The 15,060-nt window shown below is 43.3% G+C and overlaps 1 protein-coding gene across 1 annotated transcript in view; it reads right to left on the reverse strand.

Annotated features, from left to right (window-relative positions):
* The window catches only part of COPB2 (COPI coat complex subunit beta 2), a 121,113-nt gene that overhangs the window by 13,162 nt on the left and 92,891 nt on the right, over positions 1–15,060 (reverse strand). Inside the window, exons 15-19 of the mRNA XM_033959260.1 lie at positions 8,590–8,797; positions 8,367–8,477; positions 4,591–4,805; positions 2,173–2,265; positions 1,906–2,086 (exon numbers count right to left, since the gene is read on the reverse strand). Coding sequence (XP_033815151.1) covers positions 1,906–2,086; positions 2,173–2,265; positions 4,591–4,805; positions 8,367–8,477; positions 8,590–8,797 — 808 coding nt within the window. The remainder of the gene's footprint in view (positions 1–1,905; positions 2,087–2,172; positions 2,266–4,590; positions 4,806–8,366; positions 8,478–8,589; positions 8,798–15,060) is intronic.

Below are 15,060 nucleotides of genomic sequence, written 5' to 3' on the forward strand. Positions count from 1 at the left end.
ATTCGGAGAAACTGAAGGGAGATAGGTTCAAAACAAATGCAATTAAGTTTTTTTTCACCCAAAGGGTCGTGGACACTTAGAATGCGCTACTGGAGGAAGTGATCAGGCAGAGTACGGTACAGGGATTCAAACAGGGATTGGACGGATTCCTGAGGGATAAAGGGATCGTGGGATAGTGAGGGAGGTGCTGGGATGTAACATAAGTATAGAAAGCTAACCAGGTAATAAGTATAGAAACCCAACCAGGTCGTGCATGTGCAAGACCGGAGAGTTAGGACTTCGATGGGAAGATAGGACTTCAATGAGAAACCAAGGTGGCAAGGGAGCCCCTTCTAGTGATTCAGACAGGTCGTGACCTGTTTGGGCCGCCGCGGGAGCGGACTGCTGGGCAGGATGGACCTATGGTCTGACCCGGCGGAGGCGCTGCTTATGTTCTTATGTTCCCGCCAAAACAGGTGCAAAACCCACTGAAAAAAAAACTCCCCAGAGGCCTGAAACGCCCCAGCCGCTAAATCAGGCAAGCTGGCAGCGGCGGTAAGGGAAAGCATCTGCCCTGCTGCTGACACATGAAGAACTCACAAAGAAGAACCCTGCTCACTGGTACCCGAAGCGAACAAGGATTCCTCTTCGCGGCAGCTGGTGCACTGCGAGCACAGGCCGGCTGCATCAACCTCGCATCTGGAGCACAATGAGCACTTTTTTCCTTTAAAAGTGCTCATTGTGCAACCCACAATTAAAGTGAATTGAAGGCTTCCCTTCAGACCGCCACTGCCTCAGGATTTTTTTTTTTTTAACCTTTTCCTATCTTGTGTCCCAGATGACAAGACATTCCAAAAATGACATAGACAGTGGATAAACAGTCTGTATGGACTAATAAAGAGCCAGGAACACAAAATATTTGAATTTACAGACTTATGACTTATTTACATTATGTTTACAATAGCCGTAAATGATAACGGTGAATAATACAAAACTTTGTTAAAATAATTACGATTGGAACCAGCATAACGTAAAATTTATTACGATAGGAAAAGGTTAATATAACTTTACTTTAACAGCCCCCACTTGCTCTCTAAGACATTTGCCTTGCTGGTATCGGTGGCAAGATTTACAGCTGAGGTACCTCTAGAGAAAAAATTTCAGGGAGGTGGGGGAAATGGGGAGAGGGACTAGACCCGTTGAAGTCAGATGGACCAACGAAAGGGTCTTCCCAAGCTCAATTTGGCACTACAGATGGGGATCAGGCCACTACACAAATTCCAACAGCCCTACACTAAACCAGGGAAGATTGCACAGGCTTACCACCTCCACCTGCTGGAGACTGAGAGCAGACTGATTATACTTGGGACTGTACAGCCCACTTGTACTAAAGCCAAAAGTTTATGTCTCAGTTTCCACCTGTTGGCCATGGTGAGCTATTACTCATCAGTGAAGCTTTGCCGGTCTGGAGAGACGCTTTAGAATGAGTATTAATTTATCAGACTTCCATGGCCATGGAAGTCTGATTGATAAGTTAATATTCATATTATTGAATTTGAGTTTTTGATTTGTATCTATAAAAGTGCGATATTAAGATCATCATTTTTATATTATTTCAGTTTACCCCTGATGAAGCCAACACAAAGAGCATTAAATTTTTTGTGAATAAGATTTGAAATATATTGTTCTGGGATTGAGAGAGTATATTCAAATAAAAATGTCCACGTTTGATGTACAATATTAATGTGAATTAGCTTTAGGTTCAAGATATTACTTTTCAGTACTACATTGTATTAAGCTGCATAAGATTCCAACACAAATACAAGGTAATGAACACAAAAAAGTTCCCCTTTCTTCTGTAATATAAAATCTAAGAATCATTTATAAGATTGCTTAGTGCATAAACTGTTTGTTCAGATTACTTACAGTGACAAGTGGGTATTCCCTCGCTGGTCGCAAGGTATTACAGGTTTGGCTTACATATTGCTCAGCCACAAATGCCTCTCTTAATCCTGGGAACAAATTTTCATACTCAGTAGGATCTGCCAAGGAGTCAGCAGCTTTCTGGTTGGTTTTGGAAAGATTTTCTCGCCACAGTTTAACTACCCTGCAAGATTAGAAAAATGGAACATTATTTTTTAAATTCTAAAATAAACATCCTAAATTTTAAAATCATCCTCATCTCCCTTTTACCTTGAAACCTGATGAGGCAAATATGTGCGGGCCAAGAAGGCAGCTTCTGGCAAACGGTCGGTCTTAATCAAAAGCTCTAGGCAACTGTCAAGCCTAAAAGATTGAAGATTAAAAATTAGATCAGATGATGGGTTGTGCAATACAATTTGCATCTATTCATTTAAAATACATTTGTATTAAATACTATGCAAACTCTGTGAAATAATGAGCTAAAAATGTTAAGTAAGCCAAAAAAGACAACGGTATACTTATAATGGGTCTAAAGAGGGAATCTGTGATATGAAGGGTAAAAGATAGAGATTAGTTAGGTTCTGTACCTAATTTCATTCCTGATGCAACATCACCAGACTAGATGGGCCTTACAGTCTCCAATTCCCCTCACAGTCTGTTAAATAATGCTGTGATAAAGTATGTGAACACCTTAGGATAGTTTACATTTTACATAATGTACACTCAGGCCCTGATTCTCAAAGTTCATCCCAATTGTAGGCAGCTGTTGGCATCCTACAGCTGTCTAATCAGCCAATCGGGAGGCACATTTTCTTAAAAAAATGCTCTCCAGGCAGGATGCCTATATTGAAGGCGCCTCCGGGAGCCTAGGGAGGCCCGCAAGCCTGCCTAAGGCTAGGCGATAGCCTTAGGCGAACCTAGGTGGCCCTACGTGTCTCCCTAGCAGAGCGGGAGATGCTTACAATGTAGGCTAGCAAAATGCTGGCCTACATGGTAAGTAGACGCGGCTGCTATACCTAATCATGGCAAGGGATCTCCCTGCCGCAATTAGTATAGTGGCCGCAGCTACGGCCGTCAGTCTCCCCTCCCCAACCTCCAACCCTCGCGGCAGGAGGGTGCCCAAACCCTCCTGTTGACAAACCCCTCCCCCCGAAGATCGCCGGCAGGAGGGTACTCAACCCCTCCTGCAGGACACCCCTCAAACAAAATGTTCCTCCCTTCCCGGACCCCCCTAACGACTCCCCTAAAGATCGCCGGCAGGAGGGTGCCCAACCTCTCCTGCCGGAGCCCCCTAACGAAACCCCCACCAAATGAGGCGGGCCCGCCCCTCCCCTGCCAAACCCACAGGATCCTAGGGCCTGATTGGTCCAGATGCCTCCCGCTATAGGGGTGGGGAGGGGAGACTGACGGCCATAGCCATGGCCACTATACTAATCGAGGCAGGGAGATCCCTTGCCTCAATTAAGTATAGCAGCCGCTTCTAAACAAACCCGATTCTGTAACCGGTGTCTGCAACATGGACGTCAGTTATAGAATCTGGTTTACTTTGGGCGGGTTTTGTTCCAATTCTGTATAGGACGCCTTCTAGCGGCTGGGAAACCTGAACTGTCTCAGCCGCTAAAGCAGGCAAGCCGGCATCAGCTGTTAAGGAATCCCCAGCCGCTTCGGCGGTAAGGGAATCCTTTTTACCATTACCGTCGGCGGCTGAGGAAATCCCTCTGTGGGTGGTGGGGTAAGCCGGGCTTCTCCGCTGTCAGCTGCTGACTCATGAGGCACTCGCAGTGGGGAACCCTAGCCACCGACACTCATTGCCAACAAGGCTCCTCCAATGCTCCGGACTGCACACCGCCTGCACAGGCCGGCCGCGAGTGCCTCACATCTGCAGCAAAATGAGCACTTTTTCCTATAAGTGACCAAACTAAAGAAAAAGTGCCAGTTAGTTGAAAAGTACAGTAAAATACATTAAATTTAAAGAAAAAGCAACCCTTCAGACCGGGGCACTGCCTCAGGATTTTTTTTTGTTTTGTTTTAACAGAACAGACTCCATTGGCTCTCAAAGCAGTATGCCTTACTTGAATTGGAGGCAAGGCTTTCTGCTGAGGCACCTGTACAAAAAAGTTTTGGAGGTAGAGGAAAAGGGGGGGGGAAAGACCCAGCACAAGACCCGCAGGGTTTGACACCCCTGAGGTCAGACGGACCCCCAAACAGGGCCCATCCAAGCTCAATCTGGAACCAAAATGGGGACTAGGTGCCTTAAACAAATTCCAACAGCCCTAACCAATGGAGATGGGTACAACTCACTCACACTTGCTGTCGAGACTGAGAAAAGACTGATGGAATTAGGGAGAATCATTTATTATGTACTATTCCAAAATTTTGTCTCAGTCTCCAACTGCTGGTCATGATGAGATATAACCTGTCTGTAAAATCTACAGCCTATACCAGTCTGGAGAGTTTGCTAAAGAATGATGGTTTATATGAACATCTTTTTTTAAATTAAATAAAAATGTTAAGGGAGCTCACATCCCTCTAGAATCAACCCTGAGTGCATCTTAGTATTTTATGAAACCCAACTGTTAACTCCAGTGGTGTAACCAGGTCTATCCTTACATCAAACCTAACAAATATGAAATAAAGCATAACATATGTTAAAAAATAATACATAACTTTAAGGACATTCTTACTTACTTTCCTTGTAAGAAGTAGCTTAGAAATGCCACATTATTCTTGCCATCCTTTTCTGCTCCCTCTGCCAATTTATTTACCATGGAAGCATTTCCTGAGGCAGTGGCCAAAAGTAACAAGCCTCCATAGTCTTGTGCAAGGTGAAGACACTCCTGGGCTAATCCAAACTGACATTTACTGATAGCGAGCTCGGCAAGCTGCTTCCACTTCTGTTCTGACTGGAAGGGACATATTTTCCACATTTATATAAAGCACACAGAATAAGAACAACACAAAGCTGACCCTCTCTCATGTGACTAACTCTATACAGTGATACCTTGGAATCCGAACTTACCGTATTTTTCGCTCCATTAGACACACCTGACCATAAGACGCACCCTAGATTTAGAGGAGGAAAACAAGAAAAAAAACCATTCTGAACCAAATTCTCCCTGCCAGACTCTGCACCCAACCCCACACTCCTTGCCAAGCTCTGCACCCTGTCCCCCCTCTGGTGGTGTAGTGGTAGGCCGGGAAATACTTTTAAAACCAATAGGAGGAAATTTTTTTTCACTTAGAGAATCGTTAAACTCTGGAACGCGTTGCCAGAGGATGTGGTAAGAGCTAATAGCGTAGTTGGTTTTAAGAAAGGTTTGGACAAGTTCCTGGAGGAAAAGTCCATAGTCTGTTATTGAGAAAGACCGGGGCGAAGTCACTGCTTGTCCTGTATTGTTAACTAAACTATAAGCTCCTCTAAGTTTGCAAAAAGGTGCTTAAAAAGATACAAAAAGGAGGCAAAAAATGTCAATAAGGACTCTATGAGTGTGTCTATCAGCTAATCACTCCTAACAAACCAAACCACACAGGTACCAAATATCAATTGAAGGATAGGGGCGCTCTCAGTGTGAGGTTGTTAGCGACGGGAGAACAAACTCCAGCGCTTCCACTTACAAAGACGGAGGTGAATCACCCCGCCTGCACACCATCATCGGGCGTCCCTAGTGTGCAAAATCAACTGTGCAGAATTAATAACAATAAATAAGTCACAAACAGTGAACTAGTGAGAGAGTGAATCAAACTGAAAACCCACTCATAGAGTCCTCCCCAGCCTAATCCCCAAGATACAAAATGAAACCACAGCCAACTTAGCTTTTTAAAGCGAGCCAAATGAAGTCAATGAGCATTGCGGGAGACCAGAATAGTCATAGGATCAACCGGTTTCGGGTGAAACCCTTCATCAGGATCTTAAGGCTGGAGCAGAACCGGCTGGGAGGGAAGCAGGAGCTCCTGCTTCCCTCCCAGCCGGTTCTGCTCCAGCCTTACGATCCTGATGAAGGGTTTCACCCGAAACCGGTTGATCCTATGACTATTCTGGTCTCCCGCAATGCTCATTGACTTCATTTGGCTCGCTTTAAAAAGCTAAGTTGGCTGTGGTTTCATTTTGTATCTTGGGGATTAGGCTGGGGAGGACTCTATGAGTGGGTTTTCAGTTTGATTCACTCTCTCACTAGTTCACTGTTTGTGACTTATTTATTGTTATTAATTCTGCACAGTTGATTTTGCACACTAGGGACGCCCGATGATGGTGTGCAGGCGGGGTGATTCACCTCCGTCTTTGTAAGTGGAAGCGCTGGAGTTTGTTCTCCCGTCGCTAACAACCTCACACTGAGAGCGCCCCTATCCTTCAATTGATATTTGGTACCTGTGTGGTTTGGTTTGTTAGGAGTGATTAGCTGATAGACACACTCATAGAGTCCTTATTGACATTTTTTGCCTCCTTTTTGTCCTGTATTGTTAGCATGGAATATTGCTACACCTTGGGTTTTGGCCAGGTACTAGTGACCTGGATTGACCATCATGAAAATGGGCTATTGGGCTTGATGGATCATGGGTCTGACCCAGTAAGGCTATTCTTATGTTCTTAGTTAAAAAATACAGTAAATTACATTAAATTTAAAGGGAAAGCAACCCTTCAGACCGGCACTGCCTCAGCATTTATTTATTTTTTACAGAACAGACTCCACTGGCTCTCAAATCAGTATGCCTTACTTAAATTTGGGGCAAGGCTTACTGCTGAGGCACCTCTAAAAAAAATGTTGGGAAGGTGGAGGAAAGGGGGGAGGGACCCTGCATGCGACCCACTGGGTTTGACACAATTGAGGTCAGACGGACCCCCAAACAGGGTCCAACCAAGTTCAATCCGGCATCAAAAAGGGGACAAGAAGCCCTTAACAAATTCCAATAGCCCTACCAAGGGAGATGGGTACAACTCACTCACACCTACTGGAGACTGACAGAAGACTGAGGGAATAAGGGTGAGTAACCTATTATGTACAGTTCCAAAGTTTTGTTTCAGTCTCCACCTGCTGGTCATGATAAGATATATACCCATCTGTAAGATTCCTATTTCAGCTATACCGATCTGGAGAGTTTTTAAAGAAAAAATAATTTTGTGCTTGGGTATATTGGAAAAGTGAGCACGTTCCTCTTTTGTTGGCATGGAGAATGAGACAGGGGAGCAATGAAGATCCTGCCAAACTATATTCTAGATTTTCTACTGATGGAGAAGAGTGGCGCCAACTTCAACTGATCTTAGAAGCATAGGATCTGGATACTTGTTTAATGGGATAGGGGAGGGGAGTTGTTTTATGAGAGCAGTGGGGGGGAGGGGTTCTGAAGGGTTTAACAATCAGCAGGGGCATTTTGTTTCATTTGGCTTATATCTTATTAATGGTTGGTTCACTGGTTTTGGATTGTCTTGTGTCCTATGTGTTTTGTAGTTTTTCTTTTGGGGAAAAATGAATAATAAAAATTTATTGAAACAAAAATTAAAATAAAGTTGATTGCTCCTACTTGCATTATGCAATTGCAAAATACAGTCAAACCTCGGTTTGCGAGTAACCCGGTTTTCGAGTGTTTTGCAAGACGAGCAAAATACTCAGCAAACTTTTGACTCGCAAACTGAGTGTTGACTCGATTTGTGAGCACCCCCCCCCTGAAAACCGGCATCGCTCCCCCCCGCTCGCAAAGGCCCCCTTGCTCGAACCGGCCGATATTCTCGGCGAGAGGGAGAATTAGAAGTCCTTGAGCATGTGCAGATGCATGCTCAAGGCAGGCAGGCAGAAGCCGGAAGATTTTCTAGGGACACGATCTGTGTCTGCGCTAGACGGGGGGGGGGAGTAAGTTTAAGTTGTTCGGGTGGGGGGGCCGGTTCACACGGGCGGGGGGCCAGTTGGAGCAAGCGGGGGGGGGGGAGCGATGCCGGTTATTGGGGGGGGGGGGAACGTATCAAAGCGAGTTTCCATTATTTTCTATGGGGAAACTCGCTTTGATAAACGAGCATTTTGGATTACGAGCATGCTCCTGGAACGGATTATGCTCGTAATCCAAGGTACCACTGTATATAAAACTGCAAATTCCACATTAACAAATCATTTTAATTTGTTTGAAATTAAAAGGTAAGCTAGCTTCCTAAATTAAACTTAGACCATTTACAACTTAGTGGTATATAAGTGAAGATTTGCATATAGTATATAATATGTTCCAGATTTATAGGCTGGTCTTCATAAACTTTTTTAAAAGTGACGGCATCAAGAATTTACCTCAAACCCTAAATAATTGTACAAAAATGAATCTAGGCTGCTTGCTAATGTAAATGTTAATCTAATGTACGTTAAGGTAAAGGTTGGTCATAAATTTTCATTCAGCATTTTTCTTATAGATACATGATGGCAGATAAAGGCCAAATGGCCCATCTAGTCTGCCCATCCGCAGTAACCATTATCTCTTTCTCTGCTTACCTCTGCTTCCACGGCCAGCTGGTATGCAATCTTCAGCTCTCCAAGTTGAAGAGCCAACTCGAAGCGATGTTCGGAGTCTGTAGAAACTGCAAGAGCTTGTTGTTTGAAGCCCTGTATTTTTATTTTTAAAGTGCAAAAACAAAAAACAACCCAAAAAACTCAAGTTATTTTGTTGAACATTCAGGAAGTAACTTGCTGAAAAGTGTGAAGGGATTTATCTTGCCTGTTTCTCAAGAAAATGTGCCACCCTGGTTCTCTGCTCCTTGGGGATGGTGGGAAGGACTTTGTCAGCCATACTGAAGTCTCTCCGCATCACTGCTGTCTGATACTCCAGCACAGAGACCAACAAGGAGTAACTCACTATGTTCAATTCCTTGTCACCCAGATAAAGCCGGTTGTCCTTAGGAATATATCCCAATAAATACATTGTCCTAAAACAAAAGAAAAACAACACAATTCACAAATAAATAGAACACAATATTAGTATTGCAGTAATATCAAGCTCAGTGTTTTCTATTTTTACTACTACTATTAATTATTTCTATAGCACAAAGAAGATGGTCCCTGCTCGAAGGAGCTTACAATCTAAACAGACAAAACAGACAAACAGGATGCCATGGATATAGTTAAGGGGAATGGTTAATCTGCTGGCTAGGTTGTTGAGAAGTGGGGAGTAGGGTTATAGATTGAAGGCTATATCAAAAAGGTGTGTTTTCAATCTGCTTTTAAATGAGGTAAGGCATACACAGTGCTGTACAGATGATCCAATCAAGTTTTATTTATAAACGGTTAATCTGTTGAACAGACACAAGAGATAGAGAGAGAGATAGATAGAGATAGAGAGAGAAAGTTTCTTGGAGCTAGTTGAGACATGGGGCTCCTTTTATCAAGCTGCGCTAGTGGTTTAACGCACGTAATAGCGCGAGTTAAACTGCCGGCCACGCTAGCCGCTACCGCCTCCTCTTGAGAAGATGGTAGTTTTTGGCCAGCGCAAGAGTTAGCGTGTGATGAAGAGTCATGCGCGTTAACCCCGCTAGTGCGGCTTGATAAAAGGAGCCCATAGACAAGATTAATAATTTTGAGTCATCACTTAAACATGAGAGGATTGTGATCTGAAAGAATCAGGGGTTTTGGATATAAAGGCACTTCAAAGTGGTAGCCTTGAAATAGAATTTTAACTCGGCCAGATATGGAGCAAGACATACCAATTTAGAAGACTGCCTTCATGGTCATTTATTTCAAAAATCAATTGTTAATTAAAAATTAGAATTTTTATTTATAATTTTTTCTTATTTTTAATTAAAGCCATGATTGTTATAAAAGTTAAAATATACCAACAAATAATTACAGCCAAGTGATGCTATATCTGCTTACATACTTACTGTAGTTATTGACAAAGTATGAAAACACACACCAAATATGAGCTGCTCAAGCATAAAGAAGCATAATCAAGCATGAAATGTATTTTTAAATGTTCCATTTATGTCATCCCACATCAGCAGGGTGGTATGAACAGATTCTATTTCCAAATATGCCACTATCATTTTCTTTTTTAAAAAAAGTATCCTATTTTAAAAAAACATACACTTCTCCCTCAGGATTCGCGGGGGATAGGGGCAGAGCCGGAACACGAATGGTGAAATACCGCAAATATCTTCTGGTCCGGCTCTGACCCACCCCCCCCAGTCTCCCTCCTACCTTCCCCCTGGGGATCTTCCTACGCTCCTGCCCCGTGCAGATCGCCAATAGGAAATAGCTGCCGTGAGTTCCCGTAGTCTCTCGAGATTATGACGGGAACTCCCCACAGCCATTTCCTATTGGCGATCTACACGGGGCAGGAGTGTAGGAAGATTGCTCCTGCCCCGAAAGCCCGCTAGACCACCAGGTAAGGCTGGGACGCCGGGGGGAAGGCTAAACTGTGGGGTTTTTTTTCTTTTTTTCCCCCTCCCCAAAAAATTGCGAATATGTGAAATCGCGATTGCCGAAACCGCAAATGGGGAGGGGGAAGTGTACATTCAATACAGATATATCATTCTTGTATTAGATTTAAACCTATAAATACAAAACTTTCTCATTAAGCTAAAATATTTTAAAAGCAAATTTAAATTGATGCAAATGTTGATGTTAATCTTTTTAGAATTAAAATTGTACAGGTTTCCACATCTCTTACATTTTACATATGTATGGCAAAGTCTGCATAGTTATGCACTTATACCAGGTCTTCTCTGATGTCAGCAGACTACAACATCCAAAGAGCCCAGCATGGACATGTACCAAAGTATACTGTCCATACCACGCATGCATGTGTGCCTTCCCATCCAACATCAGCTCGCAGGATCTTCAGTTTCTTCCAAAAGCTAAGAAACCAGCTAGGAGAGGTGGGCAGGTTGTGAGAATATCTGCCTGCTGTTCTCGGAGAACACCTGCTACAGGTGAGTAACTACGCTTTTTCTGAGGACAAACATGCAGTATATTCTCACATATGGGAGGCTGCCAGACTCATGCCTCTAAGAGGGTTAAATATAACTGAACATAAGAATTGCCACTGCTGGGTCAGACCAGTGGACCATCATGCCCAGCAGTCCGCTCACGTGGCAGCCCAATGGTCAAAGACCAGCACCCTAACTGAGACTAGCCCTACCAGCACATGTTCTTGTTCAGCAGAAACTTGTCTAACTTTGTCTTGAATCCCTGGAGGGTGTTTTCCCCTATAACAACCTCTGGAAGAGCGTTCCAGCTTTCTACCACTCTCTGGGTGAAGAAGAACTTCCTTATGTTCATATGGAATCTATCCCCTTTCAACTTTAGAGAGTGCCCTCTCATTCTCCCTACCTTGGAGAGGGTGAACAACCTGTCCTTATCTACTAAGTCTATCCCCTTCAGTACCTTGAATGTTTCGATCATGTCCCCTCTCAATCTCCTCTGTTCGAGGGAGAAGAGGCCCAGTTTCTCTAATCTTTCACTGTACAGCAGCTCCTCCAACCACTTAACCATCTTAGTTGCTCTTCTCTGGACCCTTTCGAGTAGTACCGTGTCCTTCTTCATGTACGGTGACCAGTGCTGGACGCAGTACTCTAGGTGAGGGCGCATGATAACCTTCTCTGATCTGTTCGTGATCCCCTTCTTTTATCATTCCTAGCATTCTGTTTGCCCTTTTTGCTGCCGCCGCACATTGCGTGGACAGCTTCATCGACTTGTCGATCAGAACTCCCAAGTCCCTTTCCTGGGAGGTCTCTCCAAGTACCGCCCCGGACATCCTGTATTCGTGCATGAGATTTTTGTTGCTGACATGCATCGCTTTACACTTATCCACGTTGAACCTCATCTGCCATGTCGATGCCCATTCCTCGAGCCCGATTGTGTCACGTTGCAGATCTTCACAATCCCCCTGTCATGAGAATTGTGAATTAGCAGAGGATGGAGCGAAGATGGGTTTTAAAGAGAAAATACATTTTTGAGGACTGCCTGACCAAACTGACTGTCCAATCTAGAATGTTGATTTAAGCAGTAATGAGAAGTAAATATAGGGACCGAGGTCCAAGTAAGCCGCTTTGCAGATGTCTTGAATGGGAGTGGAATGTAAATGTGCAATAGAAGTTGCCACGGCTCTTCCTCTACGAGCAGTTACACAGCCCCCTATTGTCAACCCAGCTTGAGAATATGCAAAGGATATGCAGTTGTTAATGGAGGGAAGATGGAATAAAATATTTAGGCATTTGGATTAAAAATACAATGGAAAAAACAATAAAAATAAATGAAAAATCGTTATTACAGAAGGTCACAGAAATGTGTGAGCAATGGAATCCTTTACATCTTTCATGGTGGGGGAGAGTCCAAACTATTAAGATGATGATCTTGCCTGGATGGGAATATCTTGAAGAAGGAAGCAAGCAGTGAGCAAAACTGAAAAGAGCTATTGCAAGGGAAACAAACCATTTTATAAGGAAAGTAAAAGTAAGAGGAAAACAAGAACGCTTTGGTTCTCAAAAGTAGTAGCTGAAAAGGTAAGGAAAAAGATGTTAGTGAACTACAAAAGAGGAACACAGGCTAAAATATCTGGAAAAGTTAAGAGAGGCTGGTCAAGTAATCAGGAAAGCAAAGATGCAAATGGAAGAAAAATAATCAACACAGTAAAATGGTGGTGGTGGCGGCGGGGGAGACATTTTTAAAGTATGTCAGTGATAGGAGGAAGTGGAAAATATGCATTGTGAGACTCAAAAGTGAAGCAGAGAAATATATAGAAGATGATAAAGATAAGGCTGAATGGCTTAACAAATATTTCTGTTCTGTGTTTACAGCTGAAGTGCGGTAGCAGGACAGCAGAAAACAAACATAAGTAGGGATGGAGATGAGATAAGACCCTGATCAATTTTCAAAGGATTGTGTTCGTGAGGAGCTAGCTAAACTAAAGGTGGACAAAGCGATAGGGCCGGATAGTGTACATCTGAGAGTACTAAAGCAACTTAGTGAAGTTCTGGCGGCTCTACCGGTTCCCCTTTTCAATGCTTCTCTAGAATTAGGAAAGGTGCTGGAGGACTGGAGAAGGGTGGTTATGGTCCCTCTCTCCACAAAAGTAGAAGTAAGGAAGAAGTAGGGAACTACAGGCTGGTAAGCCAATAAATGGAAACACTTTTAAACAGAGAATAGTGACATTTCTGGAATCCTGTTGATTACAGGACCCGAGGCAACATGGATTCACTAAAGGTAGGTCTTGTCAAACAAATCTGATCAATTTCTTTGACTGGATAACCAGAGAAGTGAACAGAGGGAGAGTTCTAGATGTGGTGTATTTAGATTTTAGCAAAGCCTTTGACTGTTCTACACAGATGTCTAATAAATAAACTAAATGCCCTCCAAAGTGACGGACTGGGTCAAGAACTGGTTCAGTGAAAAGCAACAGAGTGTAGTGGTCAATGAAAATCTCTCTGAGGAAAGAGATGTTAGCAGTAGTTTTGGGCCTGTTCTTTTTAATATTTTTGTAAGCAATATTGCTGAAGGGCTGTCAAAAAAGATTTGCCTCTTTTCGGATGATACCAACATCTGCAATAGAGTAAACATCCCTGATGGTCTGAAATTTGGCAGTTAAGATTTAATACTAAGAAATGCAAGGTCATGAATTTGGGCTGCAAAAACCAGAGGGAATGGTACAGTTTAGGGGATGAAGACCTTTTGTGCACAAAAGAGGAGAAGGACTTGGATGTGATAGTATGTGATTATCTAAAGGTGGCCAAATAGATTGAAAAGGTGATGGCAAAAGCTAGAAGGATGCTAGGGTGCATAGGGAGAGGAATGGCCAGAAGGAAAAAGGAGGTATTGATACACCTGTGTAAGACTTTGGCAAGACCTCATTTAGAACATTGTGTATAATTCTGGAGACTGCACTTTCATAAAGATATAAACAGGATGAAGTTGGTCCAGAGGAAGGCTACTAAAATGGTCGGTGGTCTTTATGATAAGAGATATGGGGACAGACTTATAGATCACAATATGTATACTTTGGAGGAAAGGTGGGAAAGGGGAGATATGATAAATATCTACTTGGCATAAATGTACATGAGGCAAATCTCTTTCAATTGAAAGGAAGCTCCGGATTGAGAGGGCACAGGATGAAGATAAGAGGTGACAGGCTCAAGAATAATCTAAGGAAATAATTTTTTTATAGAAAGGATGGTCGATATATGGAATAGTCTCCCAGTAGAGGTGGTGGAGATGGTGAGGGATAGGTATGTGGGATCTCTTAGGGAGAGGAGGAGATAATGGATGATGTAGATGGGCAGACTGAATGGACCATTTGGCTTTATCTGCCTTCATGTTTCTAAGGAGAAGAAAGCCTAGTAGGGGAAGGCATCTGGAGTGATGAAGAATGCTCAGATTGTTGACACTTCTGAGGCGTTGAAGATGGCGAGAATGAAGAAGTTCATCTGGAAGGCGAGTGTTGATGCTTCTTAGACTTTTTCTGGAGGTCCTCCGAGGTCTGACGCACAGAAGATCTGGAGCCTCCTCTGAACAGAGCTGGAGGTTGAGTGAACACCAGCATTGATGTCAATGGAGGAGAAACCTGGGCAGGTAATGGGTCGGTAGACATGGTGGACTTGGACCTAAAGAGCTTCTCAAACTGAATCTGGTGAGCCTTTAGAGCTCTCTCTTTTGTATGCAAGCAGAGATTACAAAAAATATCCCGATGCTCAGGACCTAGGCACTGCACATACCAGTTGTGAGAGTCTGAACCTGAGATGATCCTGTTATATGAAGAGCACTTCTTGGATCCTTTGGGTATCGAGGACTTTGATGGGAAGACCGAACGCTAAAATCAATCAATGGGCTTAATTGCAGGGGAGTTTGAGTAGAACTGCTCCTAAAAAGGAATAGATGTTCTCAGCCTCAATGGAGGCAGGAAGCCGCTCGAAGGCCTCCCAAAAGTAAAATCACAAAAATGAAGAAAAAATTAAATTAAATAGATGAAAAAATATGAAGAAAAACGGTACAGGAAGGCACCAGAAATGAAAACTTTTGCCGCACACAGGAGTGCTTGAAAAACACAGCTTATTCAATCTATGGAAAACAAAGAACTGAAGGTCCCTCGAGCAGATGCCAGGCGGGAATGCACACACAATTGTGCAGTATGGACAGTGCTAAAATTTTAAAGTGACAGTACACTTTGGTATGTATCCATGCTGGGCTACATGGATGACGT

This window comes from Geotrypetes seraphini, chromosome 9 (genome assembly GCF_902459505.1).
Source record: "Geotrypetes seraphini chromosome 9, aGeoSer1.1, whole genome shotgun sequence".
NCBI lineage: Eukaryota > Metazoa > Chordata > Amphibia > Gymnophiona > Dermophiidae > Geotrypetes > Geotrypetes seraphini.